Raw genomic sequence first — 26,573 nt, forward strand, 5'->3', positions numbered from 1 at the left:
ATCAACAATCTCCTTATGATTCAAATTAAGCATATGTTATTCTAAGATGGTTTCTCTCATAAGACATCATGTGATATTGCAAATATGTTAACTACTATCAAACTTTTGTATTAACAAATGTTCTGAGACAGATAAAATAAAAACTACTACTATATAATGCCATAGTAGTGCTACTATTTTATTTCTATTAAAACAGTCCCTCTACCTGTCCCATACACTTCTCCCATCAACCCATCCATGAGTGTAGATCAGCAAACATTCATACATAAGCAAATACAATCACATTACCTAAGCATGCAGCAGCGCCAACCATAGCATAAAGGCCAGGCGTAATACAGTCAGCCCCGACCTCACACCACTCCTTAAATATAAACCAGTCATGGTGATAGTATGCAAGTTGTTCCACTGCAATCCCCACGATCCTCCCGGCAATCGCTCCAATAGCCATACTGGGGATGAACAAGCCTGACGGAACCTGTAACAACAACAGAACTCGGAATGAGGCAGAGATCTTCTACTTACATACTTGAAACCTACATCCTATGAATTTATTTCTGGCACTTTTGAGTCGTTTCACATTTTATTCATATAAAAATTCTAGTACAAAGAAAACTATAACAAAATTTTATTATAACAATACCTTAGCAATACCAGAAATTCAGTTACAAAGTAACAAATCATATTCTATAGATCTAAGAGAAAATAACTAAAGGGTTATTTATTTTTTGGCTCCTGGGTTCCCTAATGGCAGTCTCTAACAAAATTTTCATTAGTCCATGGTGAAATAAGAAAAATAAACAGAAAGGGACAATATAAAGTATTTTTCATAAAACTATACAACTCAATTTGAAGTACTATACTTTATTCCATTATTATGTCCTTCTTACATATATACAAATGATGGTGATATTAGGTATTATTCCACTTAAGTGCTACAAGGCAGGCAATCTTCAGTATCCCCCCAATATTTTGATTATATATATATATACATATATAAAATCAATTAAAAAGAGAAAAATATTTGAATAAATTTAACAAGGAAAACAGGAATAGCAAACACATTAAGCAAGATCATTTAAGAGTTCTGCAAGACTAACAACTCTAAACTGTTTTGGATATGCAAACAAGTCCAGCACAGAATGACGCTGTGTGGGAGCATGTCAAGATCATTAGAGAGACACACAAGAGAAAGGATCAAAGAATGTGCTACATTCTCCTGCCAGCTATGATCCTTTAGCCAGACGTGAATGTAACATAGAACTTGACAAACGCCTATCAACTGCCTCCAGCTTCCTGTGGTCCAACTGATGATGAGGAAGCCGAGATTTACAGAAAACTGACTTTGTGTAGGAAAAAAAGCTTTCACATCTCCTTTAACTTTATTTACTAAAAAGAAAAAAAAGTTAAACTTCAAGACTTCTCTATTATTTAACTCACAATACTTAGTGGACTAAACACACAGGACAACAGAAAACCAACCTCCAAAAACTAATACCACTCCAATGACATTGAAATACAGTTGTTATTCTACATAGATTTATACCTATGAAAGCACACTGCCACTAGCAAATACTATTACATGTACATAGGTGTAATAATTTAAATTATAAGGATAAACTGACATATGCTTCTGCATATGTTATGTCCTATGACATTATATTTACTGATATATAATCAAGGAATGTTATTCTTACTTTGATAAGTTCAAGGGAAGCTATGTCTCAGGGTAAAAGGTCCAGATGGCTTATATTCTTGATGGAAGAAGGCACGGAATTCACAGGACTCGCAATGTAATTCTGAGTCTACAGTGTTCTTACAAGCTACAATAAGTTAACATCCTAAAGCGATATGACAGGTTTTCCAAAGACACCCATATCCTGGTTTCTAAAACTTGTGAATCTGTTATGCTACACAGCAAAGAGGAATTAAGTTTGAAGATAGAATTAAGGTTGCTAACCAGTTGATATTAAAACAGGAGATTATTCTAGATTATCTGGGTAGCCCTAAAGTAACCACAAGAGTTTTTAAATGAGGAAGAGAGGTTTAGAAGTGTTAGTGTCAGAGTTATGAGAGGAGAGAGAGTTGACCAGGCATTCCTGGCTCTGATGGAAGGAGGAGGTCATTAAGCAAGGAATGTGGGAAGTCTCTAAATGATGATAAAAGCAAAAAAACAGACTCTCTCCTACAGCCTCATGAGCATCTTTATCTATCCTTTTCAGACTTCGGATCTCCAGAACTGTTAAGGTAACAGATTTGTGTGATTTCTAAACACTAAGTTTGTGGTAATTTATTACAGCAGCAATAGGGAACTAGTACATGATACATGATATACATACATGATTATACATACAACTGATATATGATTATGAATTTGCTGATGCTCCCTTCTCCTGAACCAAGCTGGACCACTGTGATTATCTCAATGAATAGACTTGAAAGGGAAGTCATGTGATAGGACTTCTTGGGCCAGGCTGGAAACAGCCATCTGGGACACTTGCTTTTAGGGTGCTGAGTTACCATGTAAGAAATACTAGTATCCTGAGAACATCATGCTGGAAAAACCAGAGAGACAGACAAGACGACAATCTATGAGCTCAAATGTTCCAGCTCCAGTTGTGTGAATCTTCTCAGCCCAGGCACTAGACACAGGAATGAAGAAAGCTTTGAGATAACTAGGCCTTAACCATGTCTGATGATGAGAGATTACAAGCAAAAAACACCCAGTTGACTGACCCCTTCCAAAATCGTTAACCCAGTATCAAGAACAAATTAAATAGTTATCTTAAGCTGCTAAATTCTGGATTAATTCATTACACAACAACAAGTAACATCTTTAACAATATATCCTAAGGAATTTTTTCATTACTTAAAATTAGACTCCAAGATAAGTATCCTTTCAGCCTACATTCAGAAAACAACCTTTAGATAAAAACTGCATCTCTCATTTTACATTAAGTTTTGAATGTACCAAGATTACTTAAATATCACCTCGCACTAGCACTTACCTTAATACCAAAAGTGAACACCGTCATTATGATTTTAAATATGAGTGCTAAGCACAACTGCCATATAGCTGAATACACTCCAATGCCTGCTGGACGATCAGGAATATCATCAACAATTTTACTGGCATTCATGTCATTTCTGTAGTCACAAAGAGAAGAGGACTCCAGAGGCCCACAGTCTGTAAAGAGCTCTTTAATCAGTTCACTGGTGTTGAGTCTAGTGTATGGATTAGGGAAGGCAATCACAGCTGTAATGGCTGCAACAATAATTACTTCAAGAACAGGATACTTCCCAAATTTGGTGGATTTGCGTCGACGACACCAGGCAATATTTGCCCTAATGAAAAAGGCTCCCCAAAGCCCTCCAAATACCCCTAGGAGAATAAAAGGAAACAGTTCAAAAAGGTACCATGGCGTATGATACTCCACATAAAAAAGGACCAGACGACTGTTACCAAACGGATTGATGGATCTCAAAACAAATGCAGCCACTAAAGCAGCAAAAAATGATCTCCATAAAGTTTTGAGAGGAAAATAATAGCTAACCTAAAAAAAAGGGGGGGAAAGAAAAATTAATGCTATAATTTTATAAGATTATAACTTGACCAGTAAATATCTCTAAATTTTGCTGCAGGTAGAATTTACAGATAGCAGACTTTGTATAACGAAAAGATATTAATATTTTAATATATTTATTTATCACATTATTACAACTTCACAATATTAAGCGATCATTAAATAGTAAATTTAAAAATAGTCCTAGTTTCATTTTTGTGTAAATATTTTAAAAAAGGAAGAAGTCTTCACATCAATGAAAACTCAAAACCAAATTATTCTACTGAAGCAACTAAAATGATTTCCTTAAATGTCAATAATGGTATGAGAAATAACGATACTCATAAAAAGTTTGCAAAACAATTTAGAATTAAAATATAAAAAAAATAAAATCACAGGCTATTATTTTAGCCAACACATGTAGACTGTTTTAAAAGTCTTCTCTTAACTAAGTTCAAAACCTCTTAAATATGTCAACAATGTAAAGTTAAATTTTAAAGTACTAATATTTACACATGAATAATAGATTTAAATTTTTTTTCTCCAGGTACAAAATACATGCAGCAGTTTTTTATATAAAAATTAGTGAAAAACTTTATATAAAATTTGAAAAAACTAACAAAAAGTCTGAACCTATTAAATTAGCTATAAAACTGAAACATGTGCCAAAATATATTTGTAATAATTATGTATAGTTTTAACTGCTCTAACTTTTGACCTACCTCCTCCAGACTAAAAAGAACTCCTCCAATCGGGGCACCAAAAGCTACAGAAACACCTGCAGCCGAGGCAGCTGATAGCACCTAGAAAGAGGATGTGGCTTATTTCATATTTTCTTGTAAAGTCAGGTATATCAAATAAATATCCTTAATATTATTTGAATTTTCCAAATGTCTCTTCTAAATTTAACTTATATGGCTCCTTCCTCCCCAAGCAAGGGGCAAATATTCATTTCCTCTAAAAATATTTTTTACTCTTCTGCTTTTAACTGAAAGGTCATTCATACACTCACTATTCAGTCAAAAGACATTTGAGCCAGGCATACTAATGTGAACAGGATGTAAATAAAGGGAGGCTCCTAGAGCACAAGCAACTTTCAAGAAACTATGTTTATGTGGACAAGAGGAGAGAGTATTAACTGGGATTTGGGGGACAATTTTGTTTACTTATTTAAATAGGATATCATTTCTTCAGATTTTAGAGCATACTCCTTCACCATTAATAATTATTCTATTCCAAATACTAGAAAGATTTCCAGAGAATTAAAACCTATTCAAACTTTGTATTTTCACTATCCTAAACCCTTTGAAAATATGCTGTTGTCAATATACAGAGTCTCATTCTAGAAATACAAATCACAGCTCTTCAAGTTAGCTTCATCAACCAGAATCCCTAAAATAAAGTTAAAAGAAAAGAAAAATCAACCACACACTCTTCTGTTCTCCAGCTCCATAGTCTATCCCTCGACCACTGCCAGCAGTGTAGCATCAACCACAAAATATAATTTCACTGGGCACTTATTTCTAGCTATTTTTCTAGAGTCTATAATCCTTTCAATACTTTAAACCAGGCAAACATCTGAGGCTACCTAAAGCATTTTCTCAAATAGCAAATTTTTGTATTTCTTGAAGAGAAATTAGAAATAATAAAAATTAAGTTGTAAACGATTAAGACCATGAACTACATAGTCAGGCTACCGGGTTGCAAATTCTGGTTCTGCCACTTACTAGTTATATGGCTTACACTAGGTGCCTCAGCTTCCTCTTCTCTAAAATGGAGATGTGTTATCACCAAGTTCATAAAGATTGAGTAAATGCACATAAAGTGCTTAGAACAGCACTTGGCATTCAGTAAGCACTACATAAAATTTGGTAAGTCACAAAGTAACCGGTATTTGTTTTAATTAAACTGTACCTGACTGCAGAAATAAGGATTCTGTTTGTTTGGGGGAGGAAAGGAAACAACTTTAACTTCCATTTTTTTCCAATAATAGGATTTCACACAACACATTTATTAAAAGTTCTAAGTCTACAAGTTGATACAATAGAATTTTATAATCAAGCTAATACTATGCATCCACAACTCACACACATATGAATCTGTTTCAAACATTAACTAAGAAGCACTTACTTTAAATACATCAAAGTAGGCACTGGAAGCAAGCTAAAATATGGGGCCTTAATGTTTTCAACTAACAAATGAAATCTTGCATTTATATACTATAGTCAGAGAATAACAATGTCATAACATTTAACTAATGACCACACAGTGTGCACATTACAAAGTAGGTGGATTAATTTAATTTCTGTAACATTTTCTAATATACTACATTTTTAACTTAAAATGAATACATTACAATTTATCCATAGTGTTTCAACAGAAAGAAAAGAATTGAGCTGGGAAAGTAAATACTACAGCTCTATCTTGGCCAATAACTTGCTGTGTTCTAGTATGATACTTTCAGGTTTTATTTATAACTTACAAAAACATACACCCACACAGCTGTAGTAGTTTTATAGTAGTTAAGAGCAGAGATTTTGCAGTCAGAGAAAAATGAATTTTAATACACATGCTGCAACTAACCACCTCTGTGATCTTTTGGCAAGCTAGTGAGTCATTTTAAGCCCTGGTTTCCTATTCTATAAGTGAGAATAATAATACTATGTTATCAAGATTATTATGGAATTAAACTTCTACATGCATGTAAAGTACCTGCCATAACTGTGTACCATATACACAGTTAGTAATCAATAATGAAGGCTATTTTTGTTTCATAGTAAACATGCTGGAATCACAATTGTTCAGAGATGGAACTGTGAGGTTCTGAAGTGTTCAGCATAAAATTAAAAAAAAAATTATTTGTTTTGAAAGAGTTATAAGGTGGGAGGGGAGAGATCTTCTTGCATCTGCTGGTTCACTCCCCTGATGTTCACAACATCCAGGACTGAGTCAGGCCAAAGCCAGGAACCAGGAGCTTCATCCAGTCTCCCATGTGGGTACCAGGGATCCAAACACCTGGGCCACCCTCTGCTGCTTTTTCCAAGCACATTAGCAGGGAACTGGATCAAAACAGGAGCAACTAGGACAGTAATTGGCATCCAAATGAGATGCTGGCACTGCAGGTGGTGGCTTTACCCATTATGCCAAAATGCCAGCCCTGGGATTGGGCTCTGAAGTCTAGAACTAATTGGAAAACTTTAGGAGCTCCTTTTCTTCTAGAAAACCCAGAACAATCAAAAAACATCAAGGAAAGCCTATAAAAATATATGTAAAGTTTAAAGAACTCCTAGGAGATCTCAGGCTGGTCTGAGGAAACAACAGCAGGGGGCCAGTGTGGTGGCATAGCGCATAAAGCCCCACCCACAATGCCAGCATCCCATATGGATGCGAATTAGTGTCCTGGTTGCTCCTGTTCTGATCCAGATTCCTGCTAATGTGCCTAGGAAACAGAGGAAAATGGCCCAAGTGCTTGGACTCCTGCATCCATGTGGGAGACCTAGAAGAAGCTCCTGGCTCATGACTTTAGCCTGGCCCAGCTCTGGCTGTTGTGGCCATTGGGGGAGTGAACCAGTGGATGCAAGAGCTCTCTCTCTCTGTGTCTCTTCCTTCCTCTCTGTAACTTTGACTTCCAAATAAATAAATAAATGAATATTTAAAAAAGAACAGTAAAGAAAACTGCCTTAAACAGCTGAATAAAGAGGATTTCCTGCATCCCTCTTTTAATGTGAACTGCTGATTTAAACTTCAGGAGGTCTTAAATGTCCTTAGAATGCCCCACTTGGTGCTGGACAGCTTTCTACATACCACACACCACTTCCACTGGCATTAGACACTACCTTCAGAAGCAAAACACAGCAATTAAGATTTCTCAACTGTGAAGATATAATAAGGTTGATAAGAAAAAGCAAAAACACTATGCTTGGAAAACATGTCAGAAAAGAAAAAGTACATAAGGCAATGTGAAAACAAATGGAAAGATCTTTGCAACATTCAACTGAAACCCGATGGGTACTAAGTAAACCACGCAAAGCTTCTCTAAAATATACGGGCAATAGGGAGCGGCAAGATGGCGGAATAGGAAGGGAGCACATTGATAGTTCAGCAAGACACACAGGTTAATAAAAGTGGAGATACTGCAGGGTCAAGGAAGAGTAGGGGAAGAAACAGCAGTGGAAACTCTTCCGGAACTAGTGATTCACAGCGGACCTGCGTGGAGAGCGTGGGAGCCCAAGTTCGGGACACCAGCGGCAGACTCAACACACCAGCACTGGAACGCGAGGTGAGCCGAACCTCAATAGCCCGAGATACCAGCGGGCAAGCGGAAAGAGGAGGCTAGAGGGAACGAGGCTTGAAACTCCGTGGGAAAAGTTCACCAGGCTAACTAGAAGAGAGAGAGGAAAAAAAAAAAAAAGTGACCGATACGGACACGAGTTTCTCTCTCTCTGCTCACCCCTCAAAGGCAAGCAAGACAAAGAGCAGGTGCCATTTTGGACATACGTCATAAGCAGAGCGACCTCAGGTCTGCACCGGCCCTGAGCCTAGCAGAAAAACCTGACTCTGGGGGGAGGGGTGAAATAACAGGAGATTAGGATCTAATTTGGCAATCCAGTGGGAGACTGCAGGAATTGGAGCCCACACTGAGGGCAGCAGAGATTCCCTGTGTGGTCCTTGGGAAAGAGCTTCTGATCTCTGGCTCCTGTGGGTATATCATTCGCCTGCTAACTACCTCCAATTACGTTCAGCTGTGCGGAATTACTTCCCTTTTGAATCAAAAAAAAAAAAAAAAAAAAAAAAGAGATTTACCACGCCTAACCTGGGAGTGTCATCTTTGACACACCCTCAAACCTGAGGAACCAAACACAGCTCTCAGTCCACACTCATCTCAAGCCTCTAAGGCTCCACCGAAAGCAGACAGTCCACTTAATATAGAGCCATAGTGTAACAAGAAAAAACACCACAGTGAAGAAACCAAATATCTCCAACATGCCAAACAACAAACGCAAAAACCGAGGTAACAAGAACAAGGAAGACACTATGATGCCCCCAAATGAAAAAGACATCCCAATTCAAGATTATGAAGATGATGAGATAGAAGAAGAAGCGGATCTCAAAAAATTGATAAGAACATTAAGAAGTTCTCAAAAACAAATTCTTGAACTACAGAAATCCTTAATGGACAAGATAGAAAATCTCTCTCATGAAAATGAAATATTAAGGAGGAATCAAAATGAAATGAAACAACTTGTAGAACAAGAAACCGTGGTAGTGACCAGAAATCATAATGAAATGAAGAAATCAATAGATCAAATGACAAACACATTAGAGAGCCTTAAAAACAGAATGGGTGAAGCAGAAGAGAGAATATCAGACTTAGAAGACAGAGAACAGGAAAGGAAACAGGCAAACCTAAGAAAAGAAGAAGAAATTAGAAATCTAAAAAATATTGTCGGGAATCTACAGGATACTATTAAAAAAACCAACATTCGGGTTCTAGGAGTTCCTGAAGGCATGGAGAGGGAGAAAGGATTAGAAGGCATTTTCAGTGACATACTAGCAGAAAATTTCCCAGGTTTGGAGAAGGACAGAGGCATCTTAGTACAGGAAGCTTATAGAACCCCTAATAAACATGACCAAAAGAGATCCTCACCACGACACATTGTAATCAAACTCACCACAGTGAAACATAAAGAAAAGATTCTAAAAGTTGCAAGAGAGAAACGTCAGATTACTCTCAGAGGATCTCCAATTAGACTCACAGCAGACTTCTCATCAGAAACCCTACAAGCTAGAAGGGAATGGCGAGATATAGCCCAGGTACTAAGAGAGAAAAACTGCCAGCCCAGAATACTATATCCTGCAAAGCTCTCATTTGTGAATGAAGGTGAAATGAAGACTTTTCATAGCAAACAGAAACTGAAAGAATTTGTTGCCACTCATCCTGCCCTGCAAAAGATGCTTAAAGATGTGTTACACACAGAAACACAGAAACATGGTCACCAATATGAAAGAAGGTAAAGGAAGGAAACCTCACAGCAAAAGATCACAGGAAGCTCAATTTCTCTTTGACATAGAATTAAACTCTGAAGCTCTGTTAAAGCAATGTGTTAAAGTAATCTAAAAACAAAAAGCAATTCAAATCAATTGGCAATCTACAAAAAGAGTTAAATATTTTAAAAGCTATTATTAAAATTGCTATATTGGTCTACTATGCTATGTTATATGTGTGTACATATTGTATGTCCACATAGGAAATTTTATTAAGAGTTTTATTTTAAATGGCTTATAGATAAGATTGTCCATAAATTTAAGCTGCTAAAATCAATCAAAGATACATTTTAATTTGTGTGACCTGAATCTGTGTATCATGTTTTAAACTTGTTGGTAGAAAGAAACTAAAAACATTTTATATGGTTGTGCTTAAGTTTACTGGCTAAACAAACTACACCATGTTAGATATTTAAGAGGTGTTTTCAAATACATGATTCTTAAAATTTATAGAAGGCATTGGACCTTCTGGTAAATGTTTTCTTAAGTTGTTATCTAATGGTTGAAACGGTTTGCTAAGTATTCATGTAATATTGCTATTGTCAGCAAGCGATCTAGGACTTGCTCCCTCATTTCTCTATTCTAAGCCCAACTTGTTCTTTCATTTCTCTATTCTCTTCAAGGTAGGAAACTAATTCTATTATGAAGGAATCTGTAGGATGCACAATTTAATCTTTAGACCTTATAAAAGAGATGGCTAAAATTTTTCTGTAATAGCATAGCCAAAATAAGAGCTTAAATAATAATCTCATAGCTAGATTCACTTCGCCATCAGCGAAGTATACAGTAAGTAGAAAAAACCTCCCTTTCAGACCAAAGGGAAAGAAAATTTTCAAGTGAGAATATAATTTTCCTCATGGGCATTGTCTACCTTAGAAAAACTACTACAGAACATGCCTGTGACTATAGACTTGTAGTTCAGGCCACCGAAGATTAGAGATGGGACATGGGCACTCCCTTGACTTGCATCCTCTGGTCTGCTTTAACACAAACCAGGAGGAAAAGAAAGCTCGGCATCAGAAGCAATGGGTGGCAGGCCTATTAATGGCTGATCTGTACAGTGATCTGCCCTCAAGGAGACCCAACAGGCCAGTCCACTGCAGTGGCTTTCAATGTGGTAAGCCTGGGCTTCAGCAGAAGTCAGCTTGTGAAGAGCCCTGGCAGCTCTGCCAAGAGTTGGATCACTGGAAATGGACCTGCCCTGGAGTCGAAGGATGCCCAGGTCAGAGCCACAGATCTTATTGGCTCTAAGCTGAAAAACCCTTCACTCAGCCCAACTTCCAAAGTGACCACTGCAGCTGAGGGTATGGTCAAGTAGGGTCAGCAACATTGCAGGCAGAACTGTAAATTTCTTGTTAGAGATGCCACCTGCCTTTACCTGGCCAGCTCTCCTCCCAGCCCAGCCAAGTAATGAAAGTCAACAGAGTGCCTTCCCCTAGGAGGTTCACACCTCCCTTAGGATATACCCCATGTGAAGAGATAGATAGGTCTGGGCCTCTGAATTTACAAGGCCTAAAGCCCACCAGATTATTATCAAGCCCCTTCTGTCAGGTCCTATTTGCCTCTCAATCAGAAAACTTAATTGTAGCTTAGACAGCACCTTTCTTAGCTCCTCTAATAATGACTCTGTCCTTTGTTCTAGACCCTGTCTAGTGCACTTTGGCCTCATTCCTTTGTAATCATAACCTCTACTCTACCACCAATGGCTCTACTCCCAACCTGTGTGTACTGATGGTCCTCTTCCCCACTTAATGCTGTATAATTGTTCAAACCTGGTAAATGCCACTCTTAGGATCATTGGTTACTATCCTCACTCTGTCTTTTATGACCTTGTCTAAATATGATCAGAGCTGGCAAACTTGGAAGGCTTCCAGGGCCCTGGCAACTCATGACGACAGCCTAGGGTGGTTACTGGCACCATAAACTAGAGTGTCAATTTGTTGGGTCAACAACAGGAGCCACTGTGCACTTGCTCCTCATGTGGGATCTCTGTCCTTAATGTGCTGTACATTGTGATTTAATGCTATAACTAGTACTCCAACAGTATGTTTCACTTTGTGTTTCTATGTGGGTGCAAACTGTTGAAATCTTTATACTAAATTGATCTTCTGTATATAAAGAGAATTGAAAATGAATCTTGATGCAAATGGAAGGGGAGAGGGAGCGGGAGAGGGGAGGGTTGTGGGTGGGAGGGAAGTTATGGGAGGGGGAAGCCATTGTAATCCATAAGCTGTACACTGGAAATTTATATTCATTAAATAAAAGTTAAAAAAAAAAAGGAAAAAAAAATATACGGGCAATACACTGAAGGAACTGCATCTCCAGAGAAAGACACATCAACAGGGACTCAGGAGAGGCCTTTCATCCCCAATTTTAACAATCCTGATGAAACTCAATGGCTCTAGAGAATCCCCACCCCAAACATCAATGATTCCAACATGAACTTGACACCACAGAATCCAGCTACCCTTGGATAAACAGAATGCTCTTTGAGATTCCTCAGCCACACATTTTCATCAACATGAGTGATTCTGGCATGTATCTGATAGCACAGGATTAAGTCAAATACACAAGGCAGAGGTAGGGTCAAGAATGCACTGTATTCACCCCCCAACAGCATGAAGAGCTAGAAAATTTGTTTCAGCCAGATCATGAGCTCAGAGAAAAACCTCCTGTAGGAACTAGTTTGAAACTCATTTTACTGAGGACAACAATGAAGTATGATTCGGAAACAGATGATTCTGAGGAAACAGCAGCAACAACCACTAAGGCAACCAAGCCAGATCCTTCCCATGGAGAATACGCCCCCTTCACCGAGACTGTCTGCCAACTCTTTTTCATTTTGGCCTGTGCTTTCAGATTTTCAAAGCTCTCTTCCTCCTCAGTCCAAATGTCCTTCCAACTGGGCATGGGACTCTATCTCTGTCTCCACAGAGAGTCCCACAAGTGATTTCTACTTGCAAGATCCTTGGGTGGAGAGCTGGCAGCCTCAGCTCACACTTCAAACTCACTCTGAAGCCTATAACGTAGCTGAAAAAATAATAAAATTGCACACTTTTCCTGATAAGGATGAGATATCCAGCTCTTCCTTCCATGCCTACATCAGTATCTCTCAGCCACAAGGCCCTGTCACGAAGGACAGGGTCCTTTCACAGCACTCTGGCTGGTCCAGCTGTAGGTCTATCTCCTGGACAAACCTGGTCAGTATTAGAAACCAAGGTTTCAGAGCCTACAGTCTAAGACATAGCATGGAACTCCAGAAAAATTCCAGTATGGACTTCTCTGATCAAGTAACTAATAAATATTAGATCATTTAGGAAAAAGTAAATAAATAAATAATATCATATAAGAGTAATTGAGTAGCTCTGGAAAGGAATTCTAAAAAGATGTTAGAGATTATCCAAAAAAAGAAACACAAACTATGTCAAATGAAATTTTTTTTTCTTTTTTTTTTGACAGGCAGAGTGGACAGTGAGAGAGAGAAAGACAGAGAGAAAGGTCTTCCTTTGCCGTTGGTTCACCCTCCAATGGCCGCCCCGGCTGGTGCGCTGCGGCCGGCGCACCGCGCTCATCCGATGGCAGGAGCCAGGTGCTTCTCCTGGTCTCCCATGGGGTGCAGGGCCCAAGGACTTGGGCCATCCTCCACTGCACTCCCTGGCCACAGCAGAGAGCTGGCCTGGAAGAGGGGCAACCGGGATAGAATCCGGCGCTTTAATCTGACTACAGCATTTACCCAAAAAATACAGAGTAAAATACAATGTTTACATGAGGAAATTCTTTAAAAAATTTGTTAAAGTTTCATTATTTATTTGAAAGACAAAGAGAAACTGATCTTCTGTCTGGTTGCTCACTGCCCAAATGCCCTGGCACTGGAGCAGGCAGCCCAGAACTCAATAAGGGCCCCCACATGGGTGGCAGGAACAAAACCACTTGGGCCATAATCTGATGCTGCCCAGGATCTGAATTAGCAGGAAGCTAGAATGGAAGTACGCAGCCACACTTAAATCAAACCACACATGCCAATATAGGACACAGGCATCCTGGGCAATGGTTTAACTGTTGCATCACAACACTTGCCCCTGAAGTTCTTCACTGACGTAAACATAACAGATCATTTGTCTGTCAATATGATCAGAAAACAGACACTTACCTCCCTTTTTTTAGCTTCATTTGTGCTATACTTTGGAAAGAGGTAGGAAAAGATATTTCCACAGCAGCAGGCAACATGGACCAAGGGACCTTCTTTTCCTAAACTCAAACCTGATGCCACAGCCAGAACTAAAGTGATGGTTTTAATCATTAAAGTCCATTTTCCCAAGTAACCTCTGATGATGAATCCACTCAAAATGGTTTTAATCTGCAAAAGAAATATTAAGAAGGTTTATAATCTCTTTTAAGAAATAGGATATTCTAACTAATCTAAGTTATTCTCTTGTTTTTCTCATAAAACTATCTTGCAAATTTGTGACAAACTATGAAACTCATTTTTCAAAAAAATTTTTATTATGTTACATATAATAAATCTGTATCATATTCTAATTCTCATGAATAAAATCTAAATAACAAACCACATTAAAGTCAACACTTAATTAGAAGGGTTATAATATATTTCAGGAACAGTCAAATATGAATACTTTTGTTATGAAAATAAGCACAACATACTTAGATAATTGCCTATATTCTGTATCAGAAATAAAAATATGCCTGCTCAGAGTACTGTAATTACATAGATCACTTTTCTGTATATCCCAAAAGATGAAAGATTAGTACATACTGTACAATATTGATTCTTATTAAAGATGTCAACTAGTACAGCTTTTAAAATCAATACAATTTACTTGGTAAAAAGAAATATATTAGAAAAAGAACTAGTAATTTATTTATGGACAGAAAAGCAAAGAAGGCAAAGAAAGGAATTTACACCAAGTTCAATCCTAAGTATAATTTTCTGTTAAATTATAGTTGATGAGAAATCAAAACTCAAAATTTGGTACTACTGACACACTGATATCAAATGCTTTCTCAAAATATAAAATAGCCAAATTCAAGAATCATTAACTAATCAGAAGACAATTATAAAAAATAAGATGACTATTAAGATTAGGGTTATTAGAGGAAAACATCAAATAATCCATCAAAGAACTTTAGGCCACAGGATATTTTTCCTGGCCTTTGATGTTTAACTAAGGGTTTTAAGAACTTATTTAGACATGTGCTGAATGACTGGAAGAGGGGAGAAAGAAATCAACCTATACAATAAAAATGATAAATAACTATGGGGAAAAATTTTTAATGATATCAACAGTTTATATTGTTTGAAAATGTGCTTTTGAATATTACAAACGACCCAATCTCCCCAAAAATATTTTTTCTCTCAAAGCCCAAAAGATAAGCACTATAACAATTACTGTTCAATGATACTAAAATTACATAGCTTACCTCTGGAATTCCAGAGCCACAGGCATATGGAGCAAACACCTTTACCAAGGAAACTGCAAGAAAGGCAAAACTCAAGGCCCAGAAGATGTACATTATGTAGTTCATGATGTAAGAACCAGGACCCTAAAAAAGCAAGTAAGTCAAGGGTTTGAATTTAATAGTGTACCTCTAATGTAACTGCTTGCCAAAAAAGAAAAGCCAGGTAAAGCATGTAGAAATTTTCCGTTTTATTTTCACAAGAAAAATGTGACCACCTCTGTTTATCCACAAACCACCTTTTGCAAACAGTTGGTGGGGAAAAGATTGCACTGGCACTTAAATTTCACTCTGCTGTACTTCTGAATTTCACTAAACTCAATTCAGCTAAGCCAAGTGAAAAATAGCACACTACCCATCTTGTCAGCAAATATAATCTTGTTCAGATTACAAAATTTTAAGAATATAATCATATATAATCATGCAACAATATGTATGACATTTTGAGTTCTAGAATATTCTACTACAGAATATCATAGTAGTAAAATAATTATTTAAATACTGTAATACAAAAAAACAAAATCTCTTAATTTCTTCAAGATATATCCTTTTAGAAGGTTTATTTTTAGGGATAAGAATTTGGCAGAGCAGTTAAGATGCTGCTTGGGACATCCACACCCCATATTAGAGGGTCTGGGTTAAAGTCCTTGCTCCCCTTCTGTTTGTGGCTTCCTGCTGTCCCTGAGAGGTAGCCAGTGAAGCCTCATGTGTTTAGGTCCCCACCACCCACATGGGAGACCCAGACTGGGTTCCAGGCTTCTGACTTCGGCAAGACCCAATCCAAACTTTTGTGGGAGTCAGGAGTGAATCAGTAGAAGGCAGGTCTCTGTTTTTCTCCCTTTCAAAAAAAAAAAAAAAAAAAAAGAAAAGAAACCTTTTAAAAAGATTTGTTTATTTATTTGAAACACAGAATTACAGGGATGGACAGAGAGATGGGGGTGGGGGAAGAGGGAGGGAGGGGGAGAAAGGGAGGGAGAAGGAGAGGGAAGGAGAGGGAGGGAGAGGGAGAGAGGGAGAGGGAGAGAGAGAGAGAGGTTGATTGATTGATTTTCTATCTACTGATTCACTCCGTAAATGGCCTCAACAGCCAGGGCTGGGCCAGGTCAAAGGCAGGGGATTCATCCAGATCTCCCACATTGGTGCAGGGGCCCAAAGACTTGGGTCATTTTCCATTGCTTTCCCAGAGGCACTAGCAGAGAGCTGGATCGGAAGTAGAGCAGCCAGGACACAAACCAGTGTCCATATGGGATGCCTGCATCACAGATAGTGGTCTAACTCGCTATATCACAACACTGGTCACCAAACTTTTTTTAAAAACCGCTTATTTATTCATTTTTCATAATTTATACTTTCTAATCTTAGTTATGTAATGTTAAACATTTTTAAAAATTGCACTCACATTAACCTTACATGGATCTTATTCTTTTCTACCACAACTCACAATAAACGTACTTGTATTTGCAATATAACCCAATGGACTTGTATATGACTATGTGGTTAACTAATACAAAAACTAATTGAAATAATATATATTGAGTATCCCTTATTCGAAATGCTTGGTAATGGAAGTGTTTAAGATTTTGTTTTTATTTTGGAATATCTGCATGTATATGATGAGATATTTTTAACAAAAAGATATTTGTTAAATTCATTTTTTACATACACCTCACAGACATGGCCTGAAAGTAACTTATACAATATTTGCAGTGTGCTGCATTTTGACTTCAACCCTTCATATGAGGTCAGGTATGCAATTTTCCACTTTGGGAGTTATATCAGCACTCAAAAAGGTTTAGATTTTAGAGCATTTCAGATCTTGCATTTTTCACATTAGGGATATTCAACTTGAACTATTTCTTTCCTGCTGCAATGTATCCTCATATTTTCCATTCCATTCTAATTTTTCTTCACTTAATGTAGGCTACATTCATCTAACATGTGATTAATTCTGTAACTAAATGAGATTGAGACCCTTTGCTACTATCAATTATTAATTCATCTTGAGACAAAGCAAGACTTACTTCTGCTTGGCCTATGATTAATTCTGCCCATGTTTTCCACTGTGGACATTTATCTCTCTCTTCAAATGTTGTTTCATTAGATCCCCAACAACATTGTTCATGGTTGTACCATAATGCACTAAGGCAAATGCCCTCCTTCAGGTCAGTCATCCAATCAGCAGCAATGTCTATTAATCCAGCCAATGCCCCTGTAAAAAATATTGATAGTAAAAAATATTAGTAAATCCATTTTTGGAGTGTCAAGAATGATCTAGGTTCAAGAGGTAGAGACAGCAGAGGACTTTCTATAAATAAAGGGTCATTTAGAGACTATCACATGAATTACAGATTTTCAAATTATAATAAAAAATGTTTATATTACTGTTTAAAACTATAAATAGCTATTTTGTAAAATAGTTACTTTGAATTAAAACCAGCTATATCATTCAAGTTAACTTATTTTTTTAAAAGGTGCTTAAATGACACTGAAACATCTTTGCAAGGCTGCTTGGAAGGAGGTTCACAAATCTGGTTATGAAGTCAGGAATTTTACTAGTATGTTTTCATCCAAAATTTAAATAACACAATACAATTTAATGTCCACTAGAAATCATAAATCACCACCTTTCTTAGCTCCTCTAATAATGACTCTGTCCTTTGTTCTAGACCCTGTCTAGCACACTTGGGCCTCATTCCTTTGTAATCATAACCTCTACCACCAATGGCTCTACTCCCAACCTGTGTGTACTGATGGTCCTCTTCCCCACTTAATGCTGTATAATTGTTCAAACCTGGTAAATGCCACTCTTAGGATCATTGGTTACTATCCTCACTCTGTCTTTTATGACCTTGTCTAAATATGATCAGAGTCGGTAAACTTGGAAGGCTTCCATAGCCCTGGCAACTCATGACGACAGCCTAGGGTGGTTACTGGCACCATAAACTAGAGTGTCAATTTGTTGGGTCAACAACAGGAGCCACTGTGCACTTGCTCCTCATGTGGGATCTCTGTCCATAATGTGCTGTACATTGTGATTTAATGCTATAACTAGTACTCCAACAGTATGTTTCACTTTGTGTTTCTATGTGGCTGCAAACTGTTGAAATCTTTATACTAAATTGATCTTCTGTATATAAAGAGAATTGAAAATGAATCTTGATGTGAATGGAAGGGGAGAGGGAGCAGGAGAGGGGAGGGTTGCGGGTGGGAGGGAAGTTATGGGAGGGGGAAGCCATTGTAATCCATAAGCTGTACACTGGAAATTTATATTCATTAAATAAAAGTTAAAAAAAAAAAGAAATCGTGAATCACAGTATTCATGAATTACTGTGACAGATTTGCAATTTTTTCTTAAAATAGAAAACCATATAGACTGAGATTATTTTGCTGGCAGAATATAAACAAATATACAAATTTATGGTCTAATCTGGGCCCTTCTTGTCAGATGAAAAATAAATGGGTCATGTATACAGAAGCCACAAAATTCTCATGCGTGCAACTAGTACTTCCCTCTATTCTTCATAAAATTTTAATATTTCATGTTCTTCTGTACATAGTCTTCCACGATGGAAGCTGAAAATGATTACAACAGTCCTTAATATTTGTTTTCAGATCCTCAACAGTTATTTCTTTAAGTCCTAAATACAGTAACATTTTGTGGCCATTCTGTATAGCATGGTGATTAAAAGAGCAGGCTTGGATTCTAGTTCTGCCATAGCCACTTACTAGCTGTAAATCAGGTTACTTAACTCCTCTTTTGTTTCAATCTCCTCATCTCTACAATGGTTATGATGACAGTATCTATACCATAGGATTGCCATAAAATTTACATAATATACATGTGAACTTTTTAGAACAGTGCATGACATATACTAAACAGTCTCTAAGTATGTGGCAGTTATTATGATATTAAAATCAAAAGATATTTTCCTGATCATCTGCTCAAAAACCACTTATTTTGATATGGAAGTTGAGCCCATTAATATCAATCAAGTTCCCAAAACTAGATTTGGAAGCCTCCTACCTCCTAGTCTTATATTTAAGAAGATTTTTTTTAAAGGAGACAAACAAATGTGTTTTAAAATCCAATAATAAAAATAATTTTAAAAAGATTCAGCAGTACTTGAAATAAAAAGAATTGAGTCAGGGAGGAGAGAACTATTTACAGTTCTTATAACTAAAAAAAAGGATTGCTTTTAAGTTTTTCTTTACCTGATGCCAGTCCTGTTAGTGTTACTACTAGCCATCCTGACCATGCGTCATACAAGCTTTTTGTCATTTCCCATGCTGATTCTTTCTTTTTGCTGTTGATCTGAAATAAGAAATGTCCATGCTTCATTTTCCAAACTAAGAACAGAAGCCACAATTCCAGAATCTAGTAGTTTGTCTTATTGTCTACACAGAACAGTACTTTCTGACCTAAATAATAAGAAAGATAATTTGGGGACAAAATATTGGTATACCTGTATAACCAGATGATAAGCATTAACCCAGAGATCTGTGTATTCAGTAAGTACCTTCAGATTTTGGTGCAAGAATTCCACAAATCATAGAAAGTCTGACCTTAGGTTGTTAGGAATTGAAGCAAATTCAAACTTTAATTGGCAGACCTATCTTTTTCATTAATGGAAGGCAACATGGTTTGAAATGTCATCTCCTAGTCCTATCAGTTAAGTGGATTACAATTTTCTTTAAAAGATCAGATCAGTGAATGATAGTAAATTCCTGTAAGTACATTATAGAACAGTCATATGGACAAAGAAACTTCCAAAACTCTTATCCCTGAAAATATGCAGGTGTGGAGAGGTCCAGTCCCACTGGTAGGGTACAAAGGATCTTTAACCACTGTGCAAAACCAAAGAAAATTGTTCTCCACTGAACACAGATTAAGAAATTTGGGGACTGACAAGAAAGTACTAATTCTGATCCATCTAGATCTCATTCTACTAAGATACAAGAAAGCTAGTCTCACCTCTCTAGACATTGTTTTTTGTTTTTTGTTTCTTTTTTGACAGGCAGAGTGGACAGTGAGAGAGAGAGACAGAGAGAAAGGTCTTCCTTTTCCGTTGGTTCACCCTCCAATGGCTGCTGTGGCCGGCGCACCGCGCTGATCTGAAGCCAGGAGCCAGGTGCTTCCTCCTGGTCTCCCATGCAGGTGCAAGGCCCAAGGACTTGGGCCATCCTCCACTGCCTTCCTGGGCCACAGCAGAGAGCTGGACTGGAAGAGAAGCAACCAGGACAGAATTTGGCGCCCCAATTGGGACTAGAATCCAGGGTGCCGCAGCCACAGGCAGAGGATTAGCCTATTGAGCCACGGCACCGACCTACAATGTACTTCTAAACCTTTCCATTGTGAGCTAAAATTTCTGTCCTACTAGAATTGTTGCTTTTAAATACCATTTTCCTGGGCAGTGAGTTGTACAGTGAGTTGAGCCACTGCTTGCAATGCTGGCATCTCTTCTTGGAGTGCCAGTTCAAGTCCTGGCCACTCAGCTTCCAATCCAGTTTCCTGCTAATGCGCCTGGGAATGCAGTGGATGATGGCTCAAATACTTACATCTCTATCTTCCACACTGGAGAGCTCCACACTAGCCCCAGCCATTGTCGCCATTTGGGGAAGGAATCAGCATATGAAAGGTGTGTGTGTTTGTGTGTGTGTGTGTCCTCCACCTCCTCTCTGTCATTTTGCCTTTCAAATAAATACATTTTTTTTTTTAAAGCCATTCAGTACTTTACTACCCTGGAGGATGGCTTACAGCTTTGAAATTCATTGACTTGGTCTATTTGAAGCGAACTAACAGATGGAAGAAGTCTCTATTTTTGTCTCTTTCTGTTGTTCTGCCTCTCAAACAGATGTAAATACATAATTAAACATTTGAAATTTAAAAAAAAAAAATTAACTAGGGGTCAGTGTTGTCGCTTAGCCGGTAAAGCTGCCATCTATAATGCTGGCATCCAATATGGGTGCTAGTTCATGTCCCAGCTGCTCCACTTCCAATCTAGTTCCATGCTAATGACCTGGGAAGGCAGCAGAAGATGGCCCAAATACTTGGGCCCCTGCTACCCAAGTGGGAGACCCAGATGAAGTCTCTAGCTTTAGTCTTGCCCTGCCCTGGGCATTGTGGTCATTTGGGAAGTGAACCATTGGATAGAAAACCTCTCTTTCTCTATAACTCTGTCTTCCAAATAAATAAATCTTAAAAAAAAAAATTAAGAATCTAGGACGAGATGACTGATATGATTAGCTAAAACACACAGGGGATTTGGCTATTTCATATATTGCTATATTATTTTGACACAATTATTTTCTTACTAAATATATTTTAGTTTGGAAAATGTGGTCAGTTTTATAAAAATGTTAATATATAGTAAGTTGTATTATTTTACATTAATAACTATTTTTTAAATTTCTGTTTCAGTATTAAGCATGATAAATATCAACTGTTAGTACCTACATAAATAAAATCTCCTTAGGGAGTCTTAAATATTTTATTAGAGCTTAAAGGAAATCTGAGATCAAAAAGTTTAAGAATCACGGGATAAGCACACTGATTTCACATACTATGTTTTCCTTCAGTGATGCCCTAAAGCTTTAAATATCCCCTGCACAATCTCAGAAGTTGTACTTTCCACAAAACAACATAATCTAATTCTAATTTCAGTTTTCATGGACATGTACACATTATTGTGAAAGTTTATAACTTATTTATATGAAATTATTCTTGATAAAGTACATTTTGGATTATATTATATCCATAAGTAATGATCAACAACAAAAAGGATCCAAAGATTGTACTTTATGTTGAAGTCATTTTGGAGGTTGGGGAGTGGAATCAGTGATTCATTTCAACACTCAGTAAGCCTTATTTGGGAGCAGTCTGAGAAAATACCACAGAATTTTAAGATTGGTAAATGGTATAAATGAAAGTAGCAAAATTCTACAAAACTGTCTTACTCGAACATTTATTCTTTTAATTATAAGACTTATGCAGTAAGTTTCCCCTTTTGCCTTAGCTGCTGAGATGCTCAAAGCCAAAAACCATGCAGGTCTTTATATCTTCAACTTAACTTGATCTTACCCAAATTTCTATATTGTGTTTTTTCTTTTCCTTCCTATTTTGTCTACTTAGTGAGTTTATCTGTTTGTAAGCTACCACAAATCCTTTCCAGAAAGGTATGACATATAAATAATCAATAACAACAACAAAAACACACAAAGAAAAAAAAAGTCACATACGAAATGTAAAATTTACCTAAGTATATTTTAATGTATAACTTACATGTTGGCAACATGAGATCTTTGGCAGAATTATATTATTAAATAACTTAATTACTTATTATATAAATACAAAGTACCAAAAACACTTACCCGTCTATGCCTTTCTCTGTCTTTACATTTTTCTCGAACCCAGTCAATAGTATGGAAATCATCATATGTACCAACACCCGGAATTGGTTCATCCAAAAGATCCAGTAGGTGTGTAGAACTGTTGATGCTACCTCCATTCGTCATTGTATAATGAGTTCCTTGAGAACAAAAAAGGAAGACAAACATATTTTATGAGAGACAACAGTGAGTTATATAATCTTAGAAGTTCAATGTGGGGGCTGTGGCGCAGTAGACTAAGCCTCCGCTTGAGGTGCCTGCATCCCATATGGGCACCAGTTTGAGTCCCAGCTCCTCCTCTTCCGATCCAGCTCTCTGCTATGGCCTGAGAAAGCAGTAGAAGATGGCCCAAGTCCTTGGTCCCTCGCACCCACATCAGAGACCCAGAAGAAGATCTTGGCTCCTGGCTTCAGATGAGCCCAGCTCTGGCCATTGCAGCCATTTGGCGAGTGAACCAGTGGATGGAAGAACTTTCTGTCTCTCTGTCTCTGTAATGCTACCACTTATATATATATAAATAAAATCTTAACAAAAAAAGTTCATTGTGAACTCACAAAGAAATACTATCATTTCAGATAACTGAAACATAAAGTATTTTAAAAAACTATCCAAAAATTACGCCATACCCTTTCAATGTCATAGCACAGTATTAATTAACAAGTCTGCCCAACTCTCATCTGATGTGCTGGAGAAGAGAATTGTATGGCTTGCTCTTTAATTGTGACTAGGGGATAGAACACATAAAGTTAGAAAATGCCTTGTAGAAGACTAATAAATAGAAAATGGTGATTTTCATCTGTCCAAACACAAATGGAGGGGCAGACATGTGGTGTCATATCCCATATCTAAGTGCCTGGGTTCAAGACTCAGCTCTGCTCCCAATTCTGATTTCAGCTTCTTGTTAGTGTGTACTTCGAGAGGCAACAAGTGACAGCTAAAGTACTTGGGTACATGCCATCCATGTGAAGACACAAATTGAGCTTCAGACTTTTGGCCAGTTGTTGAGGCCATTTAGGGAGTGAACCATCAGGTGGAAGATTCTCTCTTGTATGCTCTGCTTTTCAAATAAGTTCAAAACAAAACAAAACAAAACAAATAAACTACCGCATGATAGATTCTATCCAGGAAAAACAGTAACAAAGGGTAGTAGTTTGCTAGACTCTCTAAGAAAATTTTTCTTCCAATAACTATATAATTTCAGTCTTATATATCATCTTTGGAATAAGCTTCATCGTTGTGATGGCCTCATTAGAATTAAATCAATCTTTGACAAATGTTCCGGATATAGTATATATGGGTACAACAGACAAAGAAAGTAACAGGAAGGATAATGAAAGACAATACAGAGGAAAAATACAAATGACTTAAATATAAAAAGTTCAATCTAGCACATACAAAGAGATGTAAATCAAATCTACAATATTATTTTCCTCTATCAGACTGGTACGGATAAAAATGTGTGTGAGTAAACTGAGTTGGCTAGGTTATGGAGAAAGAGGTCCTGTCACAAAATTAGTAGTTTAGAGGTAAATTTATGGGGGGCCGGCTCTGTGGCACAGCAAGTTAATGCCCTGGCCTGAAGTGCCAGCATCTCATCTGGGCGCTGGTTTGAGACCCGGCTGCTTTACTTCTGATCAGATCTCTGCTATGGCCTGGGAAAGCAGAGGAAGATGGCCCAAGTCCTTGGCCCCTGCATCCGCATGGGAGACCCAGAGGAAGCTCCTGGCTCCTGGCTTCGGAATAGCGCAGCTCTGGCCACTGTAGCCAATTGGGGAGTGAACCATCGGATGGAAGACCTCTACCTCTCTACCTCTCTCTCTCTCTCTGTCTCTCTCTCTCTCTCCTCTCCTCTCTCCATGTAACACTGACTTTCAAATAAATAAATCTTTTTAAAAAATAAATAAATATACATTTATATAACCCTTTAGGGAAGGCAAAAGCTACCAAAATTTAATATACACAGATACTATCCCCCGGCAAGATTACTTTGAGGAATTTTCCTGCAGTTACACTTGTACATATAATTGAATAAATCCATAAATTATGCACAGTGTGGGCAGAACATATTACTATGTGCTATAAAAAGAAAAGAAAAATGTATTCATGCCGAAACACTTATAACTTAAAACAGGGGCCAGGAAAGAATCAGAGAGTAAATGTTTTAAATTTTGAGGGACATACAGTTGCAATGATTCAATTCTGTCATAGTAACACAAAATAAATCAGATAATACATAAATGAATGTATATGAATACATTCCAGTAAAACAGGAATGAAACAGGTATGAAGGGCAAGATTGGGATCATGGGCTATAGCTAGCCAATCCCTGACTTAAAGTCTGCACAGCACAAATTAAAATCAACAAAAGACATTAAGAATTTTTTTAAATATAAATGACACTCTTCTATACAGTATACAAGATATAAAGATAATAAGAAAACCACTGTCCCTGACTTCAAGGTGCAAGTTCTAAGATCCTATTCCAAATTATATTCTAAAGCAAAGTTCTAATATCAAAGCACTTTAAGACAAATGTTATTTGTTAATTACATTTAATTCAACACAAAGAAATATTAGGATTATGACATATAGGATGGTATTAAGAAAATTTCCTTAAAATATAAATTTTAAGTAATTTAAAATAATGAGGCTATAACTTCACAATGAGAATTACAGCTTCACATTCTATGTCAAATATGCTTACACCTATTTCTGAAAAAAAAAAAAAAGGATGTAAACATGATTATTAAAATAGTTTCTATTACTATTAGAAAAGAGTGTAGAGGGGTAGAAAAAAAGTCTGGGTAAAAATGCAATAATTCAGGCCAGCGCTGTGGCATAGCGGGTTAACGTCCTGGCCTGGAGTGCCAGCATTCCATATGGGCACTGGTTCTAGTCCCAGCTGCTCCTCTTCCGATCCAGTACTCTGCTATGGCCTGGGATAGCAGAAGATGGCTCAAATCCTTGGGCCCCTGCACCCACGTGGGAGACCCAGAAGAAGCTCCTGGCTCCTGGCTTTGAATTGGCACAGCTCCGGCAGTTGCAGCCATCTGGGGAGTGAACCAGCAGATGGAAGACCTCTCTCTCTGTTTCTACCTCTCTCTATAACTCTGTCTTTCAAAGAAATAAAATAAATCTTTAAAAAAAAAACAATAATTCAAAAGTGAAAATAACTGGATTTGACAGTGGAAGGAAAAATAGAAGTAGCCAGGGAGCTATCAAAACTAAGATTTCTACTTCTAGGAATTGATTCAACAAGTGCAGAGACTTCAAGATTTCATTATTTGCAATACTGAAAAGTTCAAAGCAATGGAAATGTCCCATCCATTGGCAATAAGTCCTGTATATTGATGCAATGGAACATAATGCAGCATTTAAAAAAGATGAGGTGGATTAATAAATGTAGATATAAAAAAGCTGGCTACAATATATTGCAGTTAAAAACAGGCCAAGTGAGAAGCAGCATGTTTAATATGAAACTTGCTTTGAAAAATTATTTTGGTTCAAAAATAAACTTCACGTGTCTGCTTATAAATAGAGAAAACAGTATTACCAGATAAGAGACAATATCTTTTTTTTTTTCTTTTGACAGGCAGAGTGGACAGTGAGAGAGAGAGAGAGAGACAGAGAGAAAGGTCTTCCTTTAGCCATTGGTTCACCCTCCAAAGGCCGCTGCGGCCAGCGCACCGCGCTGATCTGAAGGCAGGAGCCAGGTGCTTCTCCTGGTCTCCCATGGGGTGCAGGGCCCAAGGACCTGGGCCATCCTCCCCTGCACTCCCGGGCCACAGCAGAGAGCTGGCCTGGAAGAGGGGAAACCGGGACTAGAACCTAGTGTGCCGGCGCCGCTAGGCGGAGGATTAGCCTGTTGAACCACGGCGCCGGCTAAGAGACAGTATCTTAATAATGGCTTGGGATGACACTGGAATAGTGGGTAAAGCCGTGCCTGCAGTGTCAGCATCCAATACAGACGCTGATTGAAGTCATAGCTGCTTCATTTCCAACCCAGCTCTCTGCTATGGCCTGGGAAAGCAGAAGAAGATGGCCCAAGATCTTGGACCCCTGCACATGCATGGGCATCTGGAGGAAGTTCTTGGCTCCTGGCTTCAG

The 26,573-nt window shown here is 37.7% G+C and overlaps 1 protein-coding gene across 5 annotated transcripts in view; it reads right to left on the reverse strand.

Moving 5' to 3' along the window:
* CLCN3 (chloride voltage-gated channel 3) overlaps positions 1 to 26,573 on the reverse strand; it is a 100,433-nt gene that overhangs the window by 18,905 nt on the left and 54,955 nt on the right. For all 5 annotated transcript variants that reach the window (XM_062213514.1, XM_062213516.1, XM_062213513.1 and 2 more), the window contains 8 exons: positions 22,449 to 22,606; positions 19,293 to 19,392; positions 17,102 to 17,289; positions 15,045 to 15,167; positions 13,756 to 13,962; positions 4,283 to 4,363; positions 3,006 to 3,551; positions 289 to 475 (listed from right to left, as the gene is read on the reverse strand). In XM_062213514.1, coding sequence (XP_062069498.1) covers positions 289 to 475; positions 3,006 to 3,551; positions 4,283 to 4,363; positions 13,756 to 13,962; positions 15,045 to 15,167; positions 17,102 to 17,289; positions 19,293 to 19,392; positions 22,449 to 22,606 — 1,590 coding nt within the window. The remainder of the gene's footprint in view (positions 1 to 288; positions 476 to 3,005; positions 3,552 to 4,282; positions 4,364 to 13,755; positions 13,963 to 15,044; positions 15,168 to 17,101; positions 17,290 to 19,292; positions 19,393 to 22,448; positions 22,607 to 26,573) is intronic.

Source organism: Lepus europaeus, chromosome 16 (assembly GCF_033115175.1).
Source record: "Lepus europaeus isolate LE1 chromosome 16, mLepTim1.pri, whole genome shotgun sequence".
NCBI classification, from domain to species: domain Eukaryota; kingdom Metazoa; phylum Chordata; class Mammalia; order Lagomorpha; family Leporidae; genus Lepus; species Lepus europaeus.